At 35.4% G+C, this 24572-nt stretch overlaps 2 protein-coding genes across 2 annotated transcripts; one reads left to right on the top strand and one right to left on the bottom strand.

Moving 5' to 3' along the window:
- Positions 1-603: 603 nt before the first annotated feature.
- LOC143628568 (senescence-associated carboxylesterase 101-like) lies at positions 604-3196 on the bottom strand. The gene is made up of 3 exons (XM_077098125.1): positions 3152-3196; positions 2303-3041; positions 604-2219 (listed from the first exon to the last, which is right to left on the bottom strand). The coding sequence occupies exons 1-3, from the start codon at positions 3163-3165 to the stop codon at positions 912-914; spliced, it is 2061 nt and encodes a 686-aa protein (XP_076954240.1). The 5' UTR covers positions 3166-3196; the 3' UTR covers positions 604-911.
- A 17128-nt stretch (positions 3197-20324) lies between these two features.
- On the top strand, positions 20325-21396 carry LOC143628569 (metalloendoproteinase 5-MMP-like). The gene has a single exon (XM_077098126.1). The coding sequence runs from the start codon at positions 20349-20351 to the stop codon at positions 21237-21239; it is 891 nt and encodes a 296-aa protein (XP_076954241.1). The 5' UTR covers positions 20325-20348; the 3' UTR covers positions 21240-21396.
- Positions 21397-24572: the final 3176 nt, after the last annotated feature.

Genomic DNA, 24572 nt, shown 5'->3' on the forward strand with positions numbered 1-24572 from the left:
ATAGCAAAGTCGAGAAGCCCCCTGAAATTTATCAAAATCTTTTTCATGTTATAGCTCAGAAAAACATAGTTCTTGAAGAACATCCGTCATTATAATTTAATGTTCTCATTTCATTCTATGTGTTGCAAATTTATAAATATATCAATAAAGGTAACGCTCATTCGGTTTATAGTTCGGGTGGTTAGAAATTCTATTGTATGAGAAGTCTTCTTCAGGAATTCTTACAATTATACATATATGATATTGACAATAAAAGTTTCAAGAAAAGGAATGTTCTCGGGTACGTTTTTGTACGTATTTTTTATTAAATTCATTTAAAAAATCATTTTGTAATATAAATAAAATCATTTGTACACAAAGTATAGATACAAACATAAATGTAATGCATTTTTTTACATATGTTATGTAATTCTTTGCTTTACTTGTAATTTGATAATTTGGATAATCTCGTATATTACACAGGCTCTAAATATAGTTAAATTATATTGGAATATATACAACAAATATTCCATATGACTCTCAGAACTAATGAATTTCATTGTGAATTATTCCTCAAAAAAAAATAATCCTTACACCAAACTAGCAAATAATATGTAAAAGTGCGAAATTCAAGACAATTTCTGTGTCGTTGAAAAAGGTACATTATATCATCATGGTTAAAGATTTGGTGACTCTTTACCTTGTGACATAAAGAAGCAAAGTTCGAGTAAAATAAGGTCTCCCGTAAGAGACTAGGAGGTAAAACACATTTTTCCATACTCAATCCAACAAGATTAATTACATATTACGCTATGACAACCAAACCATTTAAAAAGGAAAATACATTCAAGTTCAAACACACAAACAGCTCGTAATTTATTTTAATGCATTAGTAACCAAACCTGATAAACTTGAGGTCATTTTCATGATTCTTAATCGCACTGATATGAACTGTAGCTCTTATTGTTCATGTATTGAGCAAACTCAGAAGCATATGCACTTCCTTTGTGTGCCTTGTACTTATCCCACCATGTCATTAAACTACTCCCCGGCAAGAATATATCCGGTGACACGGAGTAGTTTTCTATCTCGCCCATCAAATATGCCTCAAAATTCTCTTCAGCGTCGATCGTCCCTCCATTCGCTAAATCTCTCAATGCCTCCTCCACACGTGCCCAAAAACAAGAATCCTCAGTAAGACTAGCAGCTTCGCTCCTTCTCACTTCACTTGATTCTAAAACCTTCTTGTCTTCATCGAACCACGTCTCTAACAACTTATAGTGGTTTGATCTATTATTTATATAGTCTATACCGCCCTTTTTGTAGTATTCGGCTATATCAAGTGGCTCGACTATCTTTCTGTAGTTGTTCCCCCCAAGTAGCCAGCGCTTACGTAACTTGGCTCCTTCTTTTTGTGGCATTTTGTCCTTCTCTTCAACTGTCTTCTTCCAATACTGGTTAAGACGTCCTTGATGAAGTACAATTTTTTGTGTGCTCTCTATTTCGTCTTTTGTTCTTGGATTCTTGTAGCTATCATAGTAACCCCCTGTTGATTTCCTAGTCTTCATGTACCATTCCATATATGTCAAACTTATCTTCATTTCATTTAGCTTCTTTGAAGGATCATAAGCACTCACGAAATTCTTCCTTCTAATCATATCCGTATGTTTCTTTTCCATTTCCCCAATTTGACCATTCGTTATATTATTCAACACATTGACTTCCTTCAATTGCAATGTGATTCCCGCCCTCAACGAATTCAAGTTGAATTCGCCCAACTCAGAAACCCCACGGTACAATACCTTCCTTCTTATCAAACTCAAAACATTCGTGTAATCATAAATTTGTGAGTTACCTTCATTTGATGACTTTATGACATCAAGAACCGACATAATCGAATCTTGATCTTCAAAAGCCGTGTGACCACCTGATTCCGCACAAAACAAGAAGGTACCGAGGGGATTGTATAGAGTATTTGATGAGAGAAAACTAGCAACAGGATCCCTCTTTACGACCACATTCAGAATACTAGATTTCCATCGTGGGCGTTCTGCGATGGCACGTTGCAGAACGGCATCACCAACAAGGGGGCAACCGAAAGTTATGCAGATCGGCCTTTTGGTTTTGTTATTACCATTTGATTCCTCCACATCTATGGCATGGTGCAGGCATAGAGTCGAAAGAATTGCAAGGTATCCACCAAGACCCGATCCAGTAATGATCAAAGAGGAATTTATATGCTGAAAAATAAGATTTAAACAAATAATTAAGGACTAAGTTTCACTTGATCTTGATCGCTATTCTGCTATAATTAAGCACATACACATAACTTCTTTTCCAGTTCTCTGAGGTCGTCACTGAGCTGCTGAAACAGCTCAACAGCAGCGTTGTTAACGGAGAACGAAGAGTTGAGTTTAATCAGTTCGTCACCGAGCTTTTTAAACACCTCAACAATGGCGGATGAAGAGTTGAGTTTTCTGAGGTCGTCACCGAGCTTCTGAAACAGCACAACTACAGGTTTGGTAATGAAGAATGAATATTCGAGTTTTTTGAGGTTGGCACCAAACTGCTTAAAGTTAAACAGCTTAACAATAGAGTTGTTAATGGAGGATTGAGAGTCGAGTAATATAGGGTTTTCAGCGAGCTGCTGAAACAGGTTAATAGCATCTTTGTTTTTGGAGGATGAAAAGTTTAGTTTTCCGAGTTCGTCACTGAGCTGCTGAAACAGCCGAACAGCATCATCGTTAACCGAGAATGAGGAGTCGAGTTTTCTGAGGTTCTCACCGAGCTGCTTAAACAGCTCAACAGCAGGGTTGGTACTGAGTTTTGTGGAAATGATATCAAGAAGTTCGAGGTTTTCACATGGAACTAAATCGAACTTTTCTTCAAGAAATGGAGTTGTATAATCAGATTCAGGGGAACACTTGAAAGCCAAAACGTTGATTCCAGAACGAGTGGTGTGAAGTTCATAAGTCGGAGTCGTCTTTGAAATTGTTTCATAGGCATCTCGAATGATATCGATGCAGCCAAGAAACTTGGCAAGCTCGACTTCACTGCTAAACCTGAAAGTTGTTTTTGGATCAAAAGAAGAATTCCATTAATTGCTGTAAACTATCAATAAAATTAACTAACAAGATATATATATATATATATATATACGAATAAAACCTACATGATTTTGCTCATATTTCTTCTTGATTTGTCAGGTGTTCTTGTTGATGTTGAAGATGATGGAATGTGAGTCTTATATATAGACTTGTATTATATAAGTGGGTAGAAATGTGTAAACATTTGCAACGAATGTTCGTGGTGGTTGGTACGTTGATGCACTTTGATACTTTTTATTAAAAAAGGACCACGTCAACTTTAAAGTCTTCGTCCTAGTCTTTATTTATGAAGTGTAGGTTGTCGAAATTGATGGTACACTAAAGATTATAATTTTGGTTTCACATGCCATGATGGTAATTATCAAAGTTGATGGGATGTGTTATAGATTATTATGCCTCGGTCATTAAAATTACTTTAGTAGTTAATGCATGTGTCCGCGAGACGTTTTGTTCTAAAACATATACCAGGGATAGCGACAGACATCGCGTTGAGGTAAGTATTTTATATCCAAGTCGTTAATTGAAAACTAGAATTACTATGAGTTTTAACTTTTATTCTAAAACTTATGTTAATGTCCATAAATGTTCATGATGGTTGGTTGAAGCATTTGAATAATTTCTTTCATTTTTTAAAGACTTGGTCTACTTTAAAGTCTTCGTCGTCTTTTTCCTTACTCTTTCCGGACGATGAAGTAATCGAATTGAATAATATGACAGGTAGAGTAACTTTCAAAAGAAAAGCAATATCTTTTTGTACGACAACTACACTATAACAAGTTTTCTAGTAATCAACCAAAGAATTGAGTTATTCTATAATTATTCAAAATTAAGAAGTGTAAAAGGTTATAATTAATTGTCATGTGTTAACTGGTGTCACTTCCTTTCACGGGGGCTAGTAATTTTACAGATAAACTGGTATGAAGTGTAAGCAGCGGAATATTATTGATAAAAATAATTTACAACGTTTGCACCAATTATTTATGATGAGATTTAACTACATAACTATTTATTCTCTGACACACTGCAATCTCGTGGTAGGTTCTACTAATCTTCTTGGTGTTTAATTTTCATTGTTCATGTTCGGCATACGCCTCTGTCCTTAGGAATTCTCATTACAAAAGTTAATCCAAATTGCTATCCACATAGTATCTGAATGTATGCTAAAAAGTTGGTGAGTTTGTGAGTTTAGGTCACATACACATAAAAGAGTTAATTATAAAAGCGCGCAAGTTTGCGTGCATGTAAGTATAAAGCATGGTGCGCATTAATAAAGTCCATAATCAAACCTGCAACTAGCACAACTATGCTTGACTCATACTAGAAGTTAAACCGTCCCGGACTATCGCCCTGCTAAAAGAGATAATCAACAAAGTAGGTTATATGCCGCAACGATACGCAGATCTCAGTGTGGTTTACCTAACATAGGGTCACTATGCGTGGGGGTTTCCCAAATAGTACAACCTATACAAGCCTCCGACCTATTTGTAAGGCCCCGGTCCAGGTGCCTTACATTGGACGTTGAATTTACTCATAAACACAATTCTAAATATTATAGTGAATTAAAACTTTCACGATAAAAACATCAACCATTCAATACAAAACATTCAAATCTTGTCTTTAAACCTAACATAAAACATCATATTAAAATTTCATAACACTTCTTTTTCATATGCCTCTTCAGATCATGCCATGTGTTTACCTCAAGCTAGCTGCTTTAACCTATTCGCCTGCGTGCGTACTAAAAGTTAGCTACGATGAGTGGGTTCGTTAATCAGACAGCATACATTACATACACATACTTACATATGCGTATCCAAAGATACATATTTTATACATAACCTATTTACGTTCCTTTCATATATACATATGCACATTCATACTTTTATACTTTCATTCTTTCATACTTTCATATTTTAACTTACGTATTACATACATATTTCTACGTTTTAAAGAGCCTTTCGCCCTATAACCTATTAGATATTATAAGGATTTGGTCCATATCCTCTTAGATATTATAAGGGTCTGGTCCCTATCCTCTTAGATATTATAAGTGTCTGGCCCCTATCCTCCCATATACTATTATGGTCTGGTCCCTTCTTTCTGTGCAACCATATATTCATACATATATTTCCTTATACTATCATTCAGATTATTACATACATGCTTTTAACCTTTTCAGTATCGTTCATTTATCATTCATATTACTTAAGTCAACAAGCTAATATGACCAGACGAATTGAATCGAATAGGCCAAATGAATAGAATCAAGTTTAGCAAATGAATCGAATCGAGTTTAGAAAACGAATCGAATCGAGTATTCAAAAGAATAGAATCGAATATTTAAACGAATCAAATCAAGTATTCAAACGAAACGAATAGAATCGAATTATGCAAAGGAATCGAATCTCATTTTTCAAACGAATCTAATCCCATTTTCAAACGAATCGAATTCCATTTTCAAACGAATCGAATCTCATTTTTCAAACGAATCAAATCTTTTCCAAACGAATAGAATCCCATCCGATAACTCTTTTATCAACAAGCTTATGTTTTTCCTATATGTTAGGGTCCGATTAACTATCCTACCAAGTTTCATGCCAAACTGACTTCGTTTGCCTGCCCCTTTCACGAACCAAGCACTACTCGTTTTACCCGAAACGAACCAACTAGCCCGTTTACTTACTAGTTCATTGCTTTATCAATAATCGTGACCCGTTCTATTATCCTATCAATTTTCATGCAAATCCGTACATGAAAAGTAAATTTTTTAAACAAAAACGTACATTTGACGTTTATATACGAAATCACTCGAATATACCAAAACCATATCAATCGAACTCGGAATTGAGTGATTCAAGTGGCCACGAAACCATCTCACCATGATCTACAAACCCATCAGCTCTTCGTTTCCGGAAGCAGCCACCATTGTCTCTGGAAAACCAAAACAGTTGCCAGAAATGTTCATATTTAGCTTTTACAGTTTTGCTGATAAAAACCGGACTTCCCGACCTCTGATTGAAGATCTGATAGGTGGGAATATCCGTTTATATGCCAAGAACACTTAGTTAAAATTTGAGACCCATCCGACGGTTAGATATCCAGCAATCGTCGGGTCTTTGTGGGCTGCTCTCTCGAAAACGGGAATTTTGTGTGTGAATGAGGTTGGAGGCCAAGATGGTTATAATGAGATGATGGCTACATTTATCGGAATATGATAAAGTTTCATGTTTAACTTTTCACCTAATGGCACTTAACCCCCTCACACTTTAGATAATTTCATTTATCTTCTATAATCCAATTAAAACCCGATTTATTTAAATACCAACGAAACTTGGGATGTTACAAGTCTACCCACCTTATAAGAGGTTTCGTCCTCGAAACCTGCTTAGTCCATGTAAAAGGAATACTTCCTGTATTCACATCCTTTCTTGAACCATCTTAGCTTCATAACTTACCGGTTTATCCTTTGTCTCACAATCATCGAGTGATGTTAATTAGTTTTAGTTGTCCATGGTTGCTTGTCCATGAAGTCTTCGATGATACGCTTCCTTATGTAGTCTTAGCAAGTCCCCATCATTTCCTTAAGCATGCTTTTCTTTCTTGTCTTTCAAACAGAAATATTACACTTACCGTCACAACACTTAGCATTGAAATATTGAATGACCCTTCTGTCTAATTACAACTTTTAGCAAATATACTGATTTGCAATACGCTTAAAACATATTAATTACAAAAAAGAAAACCTTTTTAAGTTTCTCCTTAAGGATTACTTCTTGAAATATCTTTGTCTATTCCTTAAGATATAACACTTCTTGCAATTATTGACACATCAATTGCATAACTTGTCGGAGAACTTCTTAAGTCACCATTTAAGCTTTCTTTCATTCTCAGGTCTGCATCAACACGTAGGGTTCATGAGTTATAGTTGTCTAAGGTAGATTGATCATGAAGTCCATGATGATACATCTTTCTTTTCTTGACTAATCAAGTCTCACCTTGTCCTATGAATCCATTGTTGTTTCATGCTGCATATCAGACTGCCTGTTATATCATAACTAATGATCTTAACCGACTTCCCTTTCGGGCATGTCTTGACCTTCATATGGGCATTTATAATACCATTATATCCTTTCCATTCTAGAGTACTTCTCGTCCATGATCACATGATTATCAGTTACACACTAATCATTCGTGTCAAGACTCAATTCAAGTAAACATAAGTCTAAACCATCTCTACACCTTCCTTGTATGTCTTTCCAACTTTTGTCATTGGTTTCTTGTATCCTCTTGTTGCGTTACTGCCGGTTTCACCTTCGTGAAACTTGTGGCTATTCTTGTCCGTGTAGGCAAATTATCCTCTCTTTCCACAGCTGTCACATACCGTGAACTCATTTTCATTTGACTTCTGCTTAAGGGTTTCACTTTCATTAGTATATGCCTTCATTGTAACCAACATCTTTCCTTTCGAAGCCTCCTGAGTATCTTTGTTTGACACAACTGACAATGACACTCCATGCTATACCACAACCTTGATAATGAACAACTTAGCTAACATTTTTTACGAGATAGCTTCTCGTATTGGTATAAAAAGCACTTTCTTCAAACGGTCCACAATCACCTTAATGGTATCATGATTTTTAGCTGTACAAGGTAGATTTATGAAATCCATAGTGATGTGGTCCCATTTCGATTTTGGAATTTCTAACAGTTGTATCTTCCAATACGGTTCTTGGTTTACTGCTTTGGCTTGCAAACAAGTCAAACACATACTGACATATTCTATTACCTCTTCCTTCATACCCGACCACCAGTAATATTTCTTCAAGTCTTGGTACAACTTGGTGGATCCTGGATGAATCGAGTATATAGACTTATGAGCTTCATCCAAGATTCGGCCTCGAGGATCTCCATGGCATGGGATATATTGGAATACCTTTCATAAAATAAACTAAAACTGAAAACTTTTATTAATTGTAAACCATATTACAATACAAGAACAAGAAACGTAAATTACAATATTGAAACCAAATTACAAACATATAAGAAAGAAGTAACAAAACGAGAAACAAGGTGCCTAAGGTAAGTGTAAAACATGTTTCCCTTAAAACAGATTTTCGGGCCACCCAGGTGAACCCGTCTGTTTCCCAGGGTACAACAGCCTAAGCAGATTGTACTGCCAGGATTTTCCTAGCACCTGAACTATACCCGAAACAAGAGCACGTAAGATTGAAAATTCGGGAAATTCTTTTGGTTGTGTGTAAGATTGCATTAATAATTTTTTCTCTCTACCAAAGAACCAAATGATCCAAGACATATGGTAGTATATATACATGAGCCATGTCCCAACCAAAAGCCTTAAGTTAATACACCATTAACTATAAGAGTTAAGTTGTATTTGAATGCAACACTTATGAGACTTGAATAATTCTATTAACTCTTGCAACTTATCGATTTCTCATTCAAATATAATTACAATTAGTAATAATAATTATATTACAATAATTATTATACTAAAATTTCCAACAATCCACCACATTAATGGAGATTGATTCGTACGCCCAAGTGTCAAATATAGTTACAGCGGTTGAGTGTTGCAGGAGAAGTAGGTGTTCCCCTTGAACCCTCATTTGTGAAATATACTTTGTCTCCTAGCGATTAGTAGACGCGGTGTCCTTGAACCAACCCCTTTTGACGTAGACGTTATTACATTTCACACAACACTCTTCCTGGTCTAGCTAACCCCTCATTGTTGTGTCTGTTATGGTCATGGAACACTAGCCTGGTTTTGCAAGAGCTCTAGGATTTGCGCGCCCCACAAATCCATTCGAAGCGACCCCGCTTCTCTCTCACATAGGTGATTTTTTTTCTCACATATAATTAAAAGTGTTATGCTTAACCTCCTTTGACATCACTGATTTATTATCGGAATGGACTAGGAAGCATACAACTCCCTTTATATGTTAAGGTACTCCCCCACAGTGGCCTCAGATTATACAGTTAGGTTGTCCTATTGAACCTAGATCATGGGATCACCTGTCTTTTAGGATAGGTTTTCCTTTGTAGAAACTTACTCCATAGGCTTTAGTCCCATTCCTCTCGAAGACTTACATACGACCTCTCTGCTTAAGCCTTTTGTAAGCGGATCCGCAATGTTATCCCTTGACTTCACATAGTCAATGGTGATTAACTCCCGTTGAGAGAAGTTGTCGTATAGTATTGTGTCTACGCCGTATGTGTCTAGATTGCCATTATACATTGCACTTTGAGCTCTTCCAATCGCCGACTGACAGTCACAATGTATGAAAATAGCCGTAACAGGTTTTGGCCATGTTGGAATATATTCCGAAAATTGGCGTAATCATTCCGCCTCTTCACCAGCTTTGTCTAATGTAATGAAATCAGATTCCATCGTAGATCTAGCTATAAGCGTTTGCTTGGAGGATTTTCAAGATATAGCTGCTCCTCCAAGGGTAAACGCATAACCACTTGTGGATTTGGAATCTTTCATGTCGGATATCCAGTTAGCATCACAGTATCCTTCTACAACAGCTGGGTCTTGGCCATAATGCAGTCCATAAATCCTTGTGTATCTTAAATATCTTAATAATCTAGTCATACTCTTCCAATGTTCAGAGCTAGGATTACTAGTATATCTACTTAGCCTGCTCACAGCATATGCTAAGTCCGATCGGGTACAAGACATTACATAAGACTGCCAATTATCCTGGAATACAAACTGAGCAACACCCTCACCTCTATTCTTTGACAAATGTTGGATAGTATCAATCGAATTTTGAGCTACACTCGTGTCTCCCGCGTTGAACTTTTCAAGGATTTTATCTACATAATGAGATTGACTTAACACAAGACCATTTTGGGTTTTAGTGATCTTAACTCCAAGAATCACATCGGCTAAACCCATGTCTTTCATGTCAAATCTCGCCTTCAACATATCTTTAGTAGATTTGATCATCTTATCATCACTCCCTATGATAAGCATATCTAGCGATGAGCATTTGGTACCGGGTACCGGTACCTACGGTACCGGTACCGAAAATCCTGAACCGATTAAATTCGGTACCGGTACCGGTACCAAGTATTTTCAAATTCGGGATCGGGAAAATCAGGACTGGTACCGGTTTTTTTCGGTAATACCGATTTAGTACCGATATTATGTATACAAGTCCCATTTTAAAAGTCATCTGTATGCATAACAATATCACTTCACCAACTCTTCAGTGCCTTCACACCACCTTCATACACCACCACACCCCATCCTCCTGTGCCTCCATCGCGTTGCTAACACCCAATCCTTCATATTCCCACGTCGCCTGTCACCATCAGCAGCACCTCTGTCCCTAATTTTTCATCAGTAAGTTTCATTAAAACCCTAGTTTTGTTAATTTCATGTTTTTATGTTAATTTCAAGTTATCTACTGAGTTTTATAGATCATTTACATACTGGTCACGGTTAGGGATGGCATCTTGTTCTTCTTCTCTGAATGAACCCCCTTATTCTCAAGTAAGTTTGTTAGTTGGTTTTTTGTAAGGCCCCGAACCCGGTAGCCCTACTTTAACGTCGGATTTACTCATAAACACAGTCCTTCAAATCAGAGTTTATTAAACATGAAGGTTGCACTAGAATATATAATGCAACTTTTTTTAACATGAAGGTTGCACTAGAATATATAATGCAACTTTTTGCATAAAAGGTTGCAAAAATTTGATGAAATTGCAACCTTTTTACTTAAAAGTTGCAAAATCTTATTGAAATTGCAACCTTTTTAATAAAAGTTGCATTCTTTTTATTTAAAAGTTGATAATTTTACTAAAAATTGTAACTTTTATGATAATATACTATTACTTTTTTAATGACAAAATTTGTTTTTATTTAATGTCGTGTGTGGGACTTGATCCAAAGACATCCCTCGGCCTCTCCTAAACCCAAAAGTTTTAAGGTTTTTCCTTTACCGATGAACCATCATCCAATTGGTTATAATTTTATTTTTATACTAAAGTACTTATTATTTAATCATACTTTATGTAATTAAAAATTAGAATTAGTTTTTTTTATTATTATTAATTTCTCGATCAAGAAACTAGAATGATAAGTTTTCTACAAATTTTAAGTTTTTTCTAGATTTCTTATGACATTTAAAAATTTATTTTCTAAAGATAATATATCATAATTTTAAATGAGTATTAGTTGGATTACATAATTCTTTCATAAATAAAGATCAGAATATTAAACTTTTTAATGCCAAAAGTTCCCGCTCCGTCCTAGCAAATATTTTGATTTCCCCACACCCAAATTAACTTCTTCCACTAACTCTAAACCACACGTACATCTCCCAAAATCCAATCGATCATCGGTGTGTGTTTCCCCCTCTCCTCAATCTATCATCACCGATTCGATCTCTCATTGTACGCAAAGGTCTGTTAAATTTCTCTTCCCAACCCCAAAATTCCTTGTCACGCTGTCCAGTTCATTGGGTTTAATTCATCCCTCAAATGCTTTTTTTTCTTATTGTTTGCATTATATTTTAGTTGACGATGGTGTTCATTTGGATATGGTTTAGCAAGTGTCCGCCATCGGTAGGGCTTTATTGATTTGGTAACTGCTAAACCATGTAGCTTTAAAAAATCGACCAGTTAAGAAATCATATTTGATTTAGAAATCAATAGCCGGAATTAAGTGGTTTCATAATTTGACTCACTTTGTATTGATATGTGGCTCTAGAATATGCAAATGGTGGGTCTGGAAAAAGGAAACTCCAAGCACGGTTAGTTTATCTATGTCTTGTTCAACTTTAAACTTGAAATTAGTTTTAGTTGTGAGACTTGATTGAAGTTGTTGATTTTCGTTTTAACATTAGTGATTTTATTTATTGATTTTTGTTGTTCTTGCGGAAATTTGAACTGAACCAGCACAAAATATTGACGTCAGGTTATTACTTATTTGTGTTTATGCGTTCTTGGTGAATTCAAACTTGTGTACCTTTCTGGCTCACAGACTTTAGCTCTTTTCAGTTAATGATTATGAATAAAATGTGTAAAGTTTTGAAAAAAACGAGCTGTATCCAAAATCAGGTTGGCTACGGCATTCAACAATCTCCTCATCTTTTCATGGGATATTGTAAGTAATTAACCATTTTAATTCCAAATTATATGTTTATTCTACGTACTCAATAACTATCTAATTATGAAAACAGAATCTCAGATTGTACGATGAGTATGGGTCTAAGCTGGCTTTTGGGTACTTACGGATTGTTGTTTTCAAGGAAGGCAGATACATTTAGTATCGGTTTTGATTGTACCAAGGTTTGTTCTCAGGTTTACATTTTTTAATTAAACTGAGTTGACAAGTTACACTTAATGCTCAAAGTTTAGAAGTTAGTCATGTGTTCTTGTGAAATGATTTTTTACTTAAGCAACACGCCTTGATTAATTTACTTTTGGAGGTATAATTTTGATTTAGGGAATTGTTTAATTGAGTCTTGAAGTTAAAGAAAAACACAATTGCTTGAAATGTGAAGAAATTGAAGAGGGCCATCAAAGGAAAAAAGTTGAGCTACAAGTTATTATGTGGGATTTTGGCAGCCAACGAACAGATTTTAAAGCTACACTGCGGAATGATATGGAAAAGCTACCTACAGAATACTTAAAGAAGATGAGTAGGAGATTTTCGTTATCTTTTATAATTGTAATTGACAAAATTATTTGAGATTGGACATATGTGAAGTTAATGGAAATTTGAGTTCTTTAACAATGAGCCACAAATTTGCATTGCCAATAGTATATATTTTATTTGGTGTAACTAAAATCTTAATAAAAGTGTTGCAATTGATGTAAAAAAAGGTTGCATTTTTTTAATGAAAAGATAATAATGGTTGCATTAGAAAATAGGAAATGTTGCATTTGAGAAAACCAAGGTTGCATTTGTGTGTTAGACACGTTGCATTAGCATGTTAAAAAGGTTGCAATTTAAAAAAGTTGCATTTATTAGTAGATGCAACCATTTCAAAAAAGGTTGCATTATTTAAGAAAAAGGTTGCATTATGTCTAATGCAACTTCACCTAATGCAGCCCTTGATAAAAGGCGTAATGCAACCTTTTCAAAGCTTAATGCAGCCTTTTAACGATGTTGCAATAGCTTCATTTTCTTGTAGTGCGTATAGTTTGAGAAGGGGTATGATTGTGAGAACTTTTTCATGTTGAAAAAAACTAATAAATAGATTACACTCATGAGCTTTAATCCAATTTTCATTATTTGTTGCCCCTAAACTTGATTAAAGTTACTTTACTTTCTGTAAACTTTAATAAACGATTAAACGTACCGTTTTGGTTTGAGGTTAAATTTTCGATCAAATGCATGTACGTGAAAGTCGTATGAATTTCTTCCTTGTTCATTCACAATATTATCATATATATACAAGATATTACCTAACAAACTAGGAGAGAATAAAGGAAACGAATAATACAATAATACAATGATAAATACAATTAATACAAATATATATGCCATATATATAAATGTTGACCAAGACACCCCCTCAGTCTTAGGGATAGGACCACGAACGCAAAGACTGGACTTGAACTTGGAGAAAAGCGGCCGTGGTAATCCTTTTGTAAAAATATCGGCATACTGGTAGTCTGCCAGAATATGAAGAACATGTATGTCACCAACCCGAACTTTGCCGCGAACAAAATGAATGTCAATTTCAATATGTTTGGTTCTTTGATGTTGTACCGGGTTTTCGGAGAGATATACGACAGATAGATTATCACAATACACAATTGTGGCCTGACGAGTAGGAACATATAGTTCAAGAAGCAGGTTCTGTATCCAACTCGTTTCAGCGACCGTGTTTGCCACACCACGATATTCGGCTTCTACACTAGATCTCGAAATAGTTGCTTGGCGTTTTGAAGACCATTAGACCAAATCGGTTCCTAAGAAAATACAATAACCTGATGTGGAGCAGAGTGAGTCAGGACAACTAGCCCAGTCCGCATCAGAGTATGTTGTGAGAGAAGTTGACCAGGAAGAACCTATGTGTAACCCGTGAGATGTGGTATCGCGTAAATAACGTAAAACACGTTTGAGAAAGTGAAAGTGCGGTTCACAAGGGTCGTGCATGAATAGGCAAATTTGTTGTACCACGTAAGTTATGTCGGGCCGAGTGAAAGTGAGATACTAAAGTGTGCCGGCTAAACTGGGGTAGAGGGTAGGATCATTAAATGGAGGTCCTGAGGTTGCACTTAGTTTGAAGGACGTATCAACTGGTGTAGCAGCCGGTTTACATAATGTCATATTTGCCCAGGCTTAAAGTTTCATCACAATCAATTCCCACTTGTTGGGATTTCCCGTTACCGACAAGCCTTGCTTTGTATCGTTGTAGTTGGCCTGTGGCATTAAACTTGTGTCTAAACAGCCACATACAACGAATGACATGAGCGCCAGGTGGTCGAGGTACTAACTCCTATCCATGGTAGCCTTCCAATTCGGATCATTTAAAGCGGTAAGATGGGAAGTAGGTAAAGGTGAGATAGAGTTTGTGTGAAGGTTGAAATGATTTTTGGGTTTGGAAATTCCAGCACGTAGGCGGGTAGTCATGGGGTGAGTTGAAGCAGGTGGGAAAGAGGATAAAGAATTGGTGGGATTATGAGTATCTGATGTTGAAGAGTGGTTGTTGTCACTGGTTGTGGATGTGTCACGTGAATTTGGCTCATGTACTGTAGATTGTAAGGGATGAGAATGTGGATTATGTTGTAGAGGAATGGGTTGAGTGGTCACAGTATGTGGTTGTGGTTGAATCGTAGTGGTGAAATTTTGTGATTGGGCCGTGAATGGTGAGTTTAGTGATTGGGCCATAGGTGTTGACAAGGGAGGTTGGGTCATGGTTTGTGAAGAAGTGGCAGTAGCATTTTGTGGTGTGAAGAGTAGTGGACTTGGATCACACTCAAGAAATGAGTAGTCGTTTGGTGTTGGTTTAGTAATAGTTTTAAACGGGAATTGGGATTCGTCAAAAATGACGTGTCGGGAAAAATGACATTGCCCGTTAAAAGTTCAGGGCATTAGTATCCGCGAAAATTTGCCGGATAGCCGAGAAAAATGCATAAAGTGGACTGAGTTTATGTGGTCGGGTAGATGACATATTTGGATAGCAAGCGCAACCGAAGACATGTAAGTGATCATACGCGGGGTGTCGTTGGTATAGCGCGGCCATAGGGGAGTGGAAGTTTAGAATTTTGGTGGGTAATATGTTATGGAGATAGGTAGCGACATGGAGCGCTTCCACCCAATAATTTGGAGGTATAGAAGCATGAGTGAGAAGGGTGAACATGATTTCGTTTAGTCGTCTAATCATGCGTTAAGATTTTCCATTTTGTTGGGATGTTTGAGGACATGAGAAACGAAATTGAAGTCCTTGTGAGTTTACAAAATTTTTAAAACTATGATTATCGAATTCAGCCCCTAAATCACATTTGAAAGACTTTATGTGAACATTAAATTGGGTGAGGATGAACTTGTGAAATTTGGTAAATTTATCAAATGTTTCGAATTTAAACTCTAAGGGAAAAATCCAAATGTATTTGGTTTTGTCATCAACTAGAACCACATAATATTTATATCCTGATTTACAGACAACCGGGGACGTCCACAGGTCACAACGAATGATATCAAAAGGTAATAATGTTGGTGACAATGATAATGAAAAAGGTAAGCGTTTACTCTTGGAAAATTGACAAGAGTGACAAACAAGTTCACGACCACGTTTATTACAAGTAATAAATTTTTCATAACAAGAGAATTAAAAACAGATAAACCGGGGTGACCAAGACGATGATGCCAAGACTCTTGATCATGCGAAAAATGATATGCGGAAGCGATAGTGTTGGTGAGCGGGTAAAGGTGGCTGTTGCTATCATGCCTCGTTAGGATCTTCCCATTCGTGAAGTCCTTCACAGAAAAGCCAAATTGGTTAAACTCAACAGATGTCCAATTATTAATGTTAAATTGACAGACACTAACTAAATTTTTAATGATATTAGGTGCATAAAGGATATTTTTGAGGTGAAGAGGTTGTGTGGGAGTAGGGATAGTGTTGTTTCCCGATCCGAGAATTGGAATGTGATGTCCATTTCCTACAAGAATAGACGATATTGAACTGGATAACAAAGGGGAATTAATTTTACCTTGGTCACCTATGATGTGGGAAGTAGCGTATGTGTCTATATGCCATTGATCTCCCTCATTATTGGTGCTCATAGCCGCAATGGCATTGGATAGATCGGTAGGGTCCAACGCATCAAAATCTGTGACATGTGCTTGAGCAGAAGAGGTATTTCCTGTGGGCCTAGGAGGGGGGGTTGGGCTGGTTCAGTCGGTTGTGGTGTGGCCCAAGGATAAGGAGCCCAACCAGCTTGAGTTGGAAATGGGCTTGGAGGAGGAGGTGGTAGGTTCCAATAGTTGGGCCATGGAACCAATGGGCCATACTGTGACTGTCAAGTTGGACCATGTGAGGATTGAGCTTGATTGGATCTGGGAGACACAAAATTGTGTGGGCTGTACCTTGGAGAATTATTTTGTGGAGTTGAGCGGGAATTATTTTTTCTAGAGTTGGAGGATCTGGACCCACCACGATGTGAATTATTGTATGTGGTGTATTGACGACGGTTATTTGTAGTAGGAGGGTCATGAACGGCGGCTGCAACAATATTATCAGGTTGCTCACAGGCTTGTTGCCGATCAAATTCTGATTGAAGCGTTTCACAGGCATCTTCCCAAAATGGAAGGGAATGGTTGATGATTAAACCGGTAGCATTAAACTCGGTTGGCAACCCACAAACGAGTTGAATGACGAGTCGTTCGTTGTTTACCGAGATGCCAAGGTTGGAGAGTTGGCTCCCGATGTCCTTCAATCGTTGATGGTAGTCGGACAAGGATGGCATGTTACAAAGTTTGAGACTAACAAACTGTTGCTCGAGTGACGCAATGCGAGGGCCTTGGTTATTTTGGAACAAGTTCTTGATACGGATCCATGCTTCGTAAGCAGTGGAGTCGGTATAAAGAACGCGGTCGAGATACTTATCTAAGAGAGTGCCGTATATCCATTGCAACACAATGGAATCGATCTTCAGCCAAGAATCATAGTTGGGGTCATCTTTGGATGGAGCCGGAGTACCGTTAATATGTGATAAAACTTCATACCCGCGTGCATGAAGGGTGAAAAGTTTCTCCAATGAGGAGTATGAGACCGTTTTGCCATCGAGAGGACGAACTTTTTGTTGAATGTTAGTGACAGTGTAAACCGGTGAAGGTTGTGTTTAGGAGGATCGGGTTTGTTATTATCGTCATGATGAGAGGATTACAGTGGTGGTAAAATAACAAAAAAAGAAACCAAAGTTTCTGATGAAAAAATAGACCGAAGTCTGAGATGAAGGGTTAAAGGATCGATTTTAGGGTGAAACCCTAAGAGATGGATAATACCATGAATGTCGTATGAATTTCCTTCTTCGTTCGTTCATAATCTACATATTCTAATAAAGTAAAAATAATTGTGACACGTGTCAGTTTGTGGTTAATCCTTTTATTTTTTCCCCTCCAAAATTAATATATGTCATATATTAATAATTATTCACTTTCCTATAAGACTCCGTTTATATTATATCTATAATATGATTAAATTTTTCATTTTTCTTTAACTCTATTTATATTATATCTATACAATTTTATGAAAAGAAAACATTTACATGTTATAGTTCTATACATTGATAGGATATATTTCACAACATACTTTGTGAAATTCAAAAATGAACAACAAATTGTGTCTGTTAAATATTGAAAAGAATATAATTTTAAATGTTATCATTAACATATTATACATGTTTATTGTTGAAGAATATAAATAAAAAAATAAAAATAATTTTTATATGCTTATAATTTACGAAGTAATTTTTTTAATTATTAAATTATAAATGCTTAAAGGTTGATCAATTTTTTAAAAATAAATCCATTTATCTATTGGGTTTTTTTGTACGTTGTCATATAAATTTTTAAATTATAAATATATGATTTAAATCTATATATTTATTTTTTTAGTTAATTTAGTAAACCATACACATATGCGTTAAATTGTAAAGATAGTATATACCAATCACTTTCAATATAACACAATATATGTTAAATTGTAAGGATAGTATACACCAATCATTTTCAATTATAATAAAGTTTATCATATTTAGTTTTTTAGGTTTTTTTATCAAGGATTCCTTAGGGTTTTTTGTGAAACTTAAATTTGATGTTACGGGTTAAAAGTTGGTAAATAGATCGTTTGGTACAAATTAACTACATTTGGCTCAAATTTGTTACGGGTAAAATATGAGTAATATGAATATTTTTAAAATTTTGAGAGTGCAAATAGATTTATTGTCAAACTTGTTACGAGTTCAAAGTTTTGACTTGAAAAGGTAAAACAGATTAAAGTTAGAATTTTAATTATGCTTGGGTTTCGAATTTATTTTTAAGAACATTTTTGGAAATAGTCAAAAGATTCGGGATTTTCCACATTGAGTATTTTTCCCATGACTATTAAAATTTAAGAAAAAATGACAAACACTTCCGACATGCCACCTCTATATACCTATCAATGCTTATAACTTTTATCAAATTAGAAACATTTGTGTCAACATTGACTTTTCCTTGAATATTGATCAGAATTTTGTATGTGAAACATATCGTACAAAATTATGCTCAAGTGAAAAAAAACATTCACAAAATTGAACAGGTTAAAATGTTATTCTTTTAATTTTGTCAATTGGCAAAGTAGAGAAACCCCTCAAACTTATTAAAATCTTTTTCATTGTGTAGCTAAAAATATTATTATATGAGAAGTGTCCTCCGAAGTTGGTTCGTAACTAAATTTCTTTCAGTTATACATATATGACACTAAGAATAAATTTTCAATAGATGAAGTGTTCTTAGGTATGTTTTTGCAGGTGCGGTATTTTTTTTATTAAGTTTATTTTTTTTAGAAAAAAATCATTTTGTGATATAAATAAAATCAATTTATGTATAATGATACATGCAAAGACGTAATACATTTTTTTCATATACGTTATGTATTGTTTTATTTGTAACTAATTATTTTGATCATCCAGTGTGTTACACGGGCTCTAAAACTAATATTATCATATATATACAAGATATCACCTAGCAAACTAGGAGAGAATAAAGGAAACGAATAATACAATGATAAATACAATTGAATACAAATATATATGACATATATATAAATGTTGACTAAGAGTGCGCAGTCCCTACTGCAACGCGCGGGGTGAACCCAGTACCTTACATAAATCATACATAGTATAAGTCAATGGCATATTCCATGGTTTTGGTCATAGTTGTAATAAGTGATTCGAACCCCATAACTTGTTTGCTCGATATTTATCTCTTGGTTTCTTTTAACGTTCGTTCACATTTCCGTTGACATTTTGACAACACTCTTTCGAGTATTATCGACAGATAAGTGATGGTTTACCAACGAACTCCATCAAATTCTATTTTTTATATAAATTTTGTTCAAAATTTTCAAGGCATTGCCAGTGATCTTTTGAAAAATTTTTAATTTATGATAAGACTCCCCTTATTTATCAGGTGATCGTCGATATGGATCTAATATTCCGTCGGCATTCCCTCGGTATTCGGGCTTTTTAATTCGATAAGATACCAAACAGGACTTTTTAGGGAATTGATGGCTGTGCCTGTTACCGATGGAACATCTGTCGCGTATATGTTGGAAATACATGGATTAAATATTATATAGAGCAAATCAATTAAAGGCTTTACACTTCACAATTGGAAGCAACCCAAGCATTTTTTGGCTTATAGCTTACACCTGTCCGACGTAGCCTATGCTGGGTTGATATGCTTCTTTATTCTTTAAATCAGAGTATTTAAATTGCGGGAAGGACAAAATAATTGAAAAAACTCCCCTTTGTTAACTTTTCATATAGTTTCAGTTTTCGACCATAGAAAAACATTGATGTGAAACTACTTAAATGTTAGTGTGGAAAATATACCGACCGTGGAATACGCTAATGACTTTGTCAAGTAAAATGTATTTATTTAGTCTTCGTAAATCATAAAATATCCAATTAAATGTAGATAGTATTCGAGATAACCAGAATTTTACCACTATAAATACCCCTGCATGTAGCTTAGAAATTATATACCAAGAATACAAAGAAATTAATATGGCATCCAAACTCATTACTTTCTTACCCTTTTTCTTTGCATTGTTCTTTCTCTTGTCTCTTTGCAACGCTAAGTACGATCTTGACACACTCAAACGCCTTCAAGGCTGTCACAAGGGTACGGGCAAAGTGCAAGGCCTCCATGACCTCAAATTGTACCTTGCCCGTTTTGGTTACCTAAATTACCGACACACTCCTAACCACGTCAACGCCGAAGATGATGAGTTTGATGATGAGCTTGAGACCGCCCTCAAAAGCTATCAAAACTTTTACCATCTCAATGCTTCTGGCACTTTAGATGGGCCCACTGTTTCACAAATGATCATGCCTCGTTGTGGACAACCTGATAAGAAAGGTAGTCACATACACGGAACAAAGTTGTTAAACATCGTATCTCATTATTCATTCTTCCAAGGCAGCCCTAGATGGCCTGCAGGTAAAAGCCGCCTCACCTACGCATTTGGCTCGAATTATCCAAATCCATATGTACCTCCTGTTGTTCGTGCTTTCAATAAATGGGCTTCTGCATCCGGTTACTTCACATTTTCAAGAGTTTATGATTTCAATAGGGCTGACTTAAAGATTAGATTTCTAAGTAGGGTCCATGGAGATGCAGACTTCGATGACAATGATCTGGCTCATGCTTTTCCGCCAACTAATGGGAGATTTCACTACAATGCAGAAAAGAAATGGTCCGCTGGACCAGGGGCGGTTTCCGGTGCCTATGATTTAGAGACGGTGGCTATTCATGAAATAGGCCATCTACTTGGGTTGCGCCATAGTCAATATGAAAGTGCTATAATGTACCCTAGTCTCCCTAGTGGAGAGGTAAAAGGTTTGAATGAAGATGATATTCAAGGCATTAAAGCTTTATATGGACTTAATAAGTAAGTAACTTAATAACATATAGGTGTGCTCATATATATCCTTGTTACGTGTGTATTTCAGTTTTTGTATACTTGTGTAATAAGCAGTCGATGATGATGCGTCGTGTTGTAACTGTAATAACTGATTTTATATATATATATATATTTGTGAGTTTGAATTATATGTTTTGCATGATTTTGCATCTTCATTCTAGCTGGCGAGTATGGACATAATTGCACCAAGGCGAATATTGTTTTGTCTAGTGCTGTGTGAAACTAAACCATAACTAACTAAATAGACGTTATTAAGAGAAACTACTATAACCTATATTGACGATACTCCAATTTGGAAGTGCTAGTGGTGATTAAGCCTAGACAATTAAGCTCTCATAAAGTTTTAAGTAAACAAATTTAGTGTCCGGCAACAACATACTTCCAAAAAAGAAATCACATGAATCTGCTTAATTAATTCACATGTCTTATCTTATCTTAAGTACATATAAACGAAACATTTCTACATTCTCTCAAGCCATCATGTTGCTTTATTTGTAAATTGAGGCTTCTCATGCATATGACCCGAATTCACGGGTATGGGTCTCACCATACTCAGATATTATTAATAATCGGGTCATGGGTACTCTCACCAAACCCAAATAGGTTTTTAAACAGGGTCAAAACATCTTATTTATTTGTGAAACCCTTTCATCATCAAATCTTAAATATATTATTAACTTTCTTACGTTAAATAAAATTAAAATCTTAAAAAATATATAAATATTATAAATGAATAATGTAAAAAATATATATAAATATCATCATCATCAACATCAACATTAACATCATCATCATCATCATCATCATCATCATCAGCGTCATCATCATCAACACCCAATCCAAACAAAATTTTTTATTAAATAAATATTATTTATGATTCTTTAAAATATTAAAAAATACATTTTAAAAACAATAAGTTTGCGAACCATACAAAAAACCATTATACATATTTTAAAATAAGTCGGTTTTTTTAACAATATTATATCAGGACGTTCACTAAAATGTTAAGATATGCTGTGTATTTATATTTTATTTTAAAGTTGAATATTACGAGTTATGCAGGTAATTAAATTATTCGAGAAAATTAGTAGTTATGTTTTGGGTTACCACCAATAGTCAGACGAAAATGATGATGATGATATTGATGAAGATGATGATGGTAATTCATTACAAAATAGAAACTTAAATAAAATTTGATAACGAAAATCAGACGAAATTATAGAAACTTGAAATTTAGATTAATAATAATAATAATAATACATAGCATTTACACAACAACCTTTTGTTACAAATTGGTATCTCATCAAATACAGTTAGCTCATCAACAGAGTTTTAGGCATTTTGATTAGTTTCACACAGCTCCCCACTCCATGTTTCAACGGAGTTTACAGTGCTTATTATCGGTACTGTTGTATTTTTTTGGTGGCACCCAGGTCATCAAAAACCTTGAAGGAAAGATTATGAACCCCATTCAGGTCCATCTCTGTTAAATTTTTTTGAGTTTATAGTGCCTCTTATCGGCACCGTATGGATTTAATGGGTGGACTAATTAAGAGTTCCACCGGGCCACGACACGCCACCCCTAGCATGTCACCCCAAAATAACAGCTACACAGCCAACAATGGTTTTAATAATAACAGACTCCATGATTTAAACATGTTCTTAGTGTTTTGAATAATATGGTGGTGGAGACTAATTGAAGTAATGAGTCCGCCAAGGAAATATGATCGTGATGAAACATGGTGGGAGGGTTGGGTGGACATGGGTGTAGTTGAATTATGATGAAAGGAGGGACGGGAAGGAGGATGGGCGGGCTTTGTAATGAATTCAGGAGAGTTGTATACGCCACGTAGAGCTCTTACCGTAGCGGTTAAAAGTTGCAACGTTATCCCTATACGCCACCTTAAGAGCTTTATGTGGCGGTTAGGACGCTCCTCAACAGGCTTTGCAGATTGCGACGTTATCTATATCTGCCAAGGTAGGTATTTACCGTGGCAGTTAGACCGTTATCCCTAACGTTGAGCTCTATATATGGGGATTAGCGCTTTATACTTTTTATTATTTCTTCCTTTTTTTATAATTATTATTATTATTATTATTATTATTATTATTATTATTATTATTATTATTATTATTATACAATCTATATATATGTGAATAACATTGAACGATATCGAAAATCAGATGAAACTATAGAAACTTGAAACTTGAATTTATTAATATACATATTACATTGCAAAATAGCATTTACACAACTATTGTCACAAATTTGTATCTCATCAAATACAATTAGCCCCTCAAATTGTAATCCGCACCAGTGCTTCTGCCGTTGGTAGCATTTCGGGCACGGTCACGACTCCGCACTCCATGCTTATATGCTATTTAGATCAAGTTAACACTTGTCGAGTGATCTAAGACGGGTGGTCAAAGAGATAATGGTGGATATGTAGATGCTATTTTGGACAACTCTGTGATCGTCTTCCATTATTCTTCAATTTCAATGATAGTGAGGACGAGACCGAGTTCAGATATGTGATAGTCGTTGGGTTCATTCATATTTACAGATATAATCCTTCACAACAATATTTGTAGATCCCAACAGTTTGTTTATTTCATTTTCAACATGGTGCAATAACTGAATGTAATAGTTCCTAGAGTGGTGCTTCATTAATAAAGAAAATTAATATTGATTTTTAGTTTAAATACAAGGAGCATAAAATAATTAACAATGAAACATCAGTATATATACAATCAATCGTTTAAATCAATAGCACAAATTTTGACTCATCACTTTGAACTGATTCTAAGGTACCCGTTTATACGATCTTCGTAAAAGGCCCTCCATCTGTAAGCCTCTTCTTTTGCAAATCTCGCCTAAGTATATACCGGCAACGGCACCGGGAAATCCCCTTCAAGTTTTATAGTTATCCAATGAGTATTTGTAACGTACATTAGCAATGGCTGTTACGCGGCTCGAGAAGTATTAGAAGGAAATTAAATGTTTGAGCAGCCACGTATCCATGGACGGGGAACTTGTAACACCACATAAATTTCCATTATAGAATTAAGCTAAAAATGCCAAATTTTAAAGTTTAGAGACTGAAATTAGAATTTTTGAGTAAATAACAATATGAGGTCCGATTCATCATCCTACTAAAGCATTTGGCAAACCGGCACAAAATACATGACCTTTAAACTACAAAGGTATCTCTTATGGCTCGGTTTTGCTTCATACTTGATTCAACACATTAATCTAGATGTTTCACTGGTTGTTTGGTGATGCTTGAACACATGAATCTGCCCT

Source organism: Bidens hawaiensis, unplaced genomic scaffold (assembly GCF_021521415.1).
Source record: "Bidens hawaiensis isolate Kalapana, Puna unplaced genomic scaffold, B.hawaiensis_p1.1 tig00005028_1, whole genome shotgun sequence".
Classification (NCBI taxonomy): domain Eukaryota; kingdom Viridiplantae; phylum Streptophyta; class Magnoliopsida; order Asterales; family Asteraceae; genus Bidens; species Bidens hawaiensis.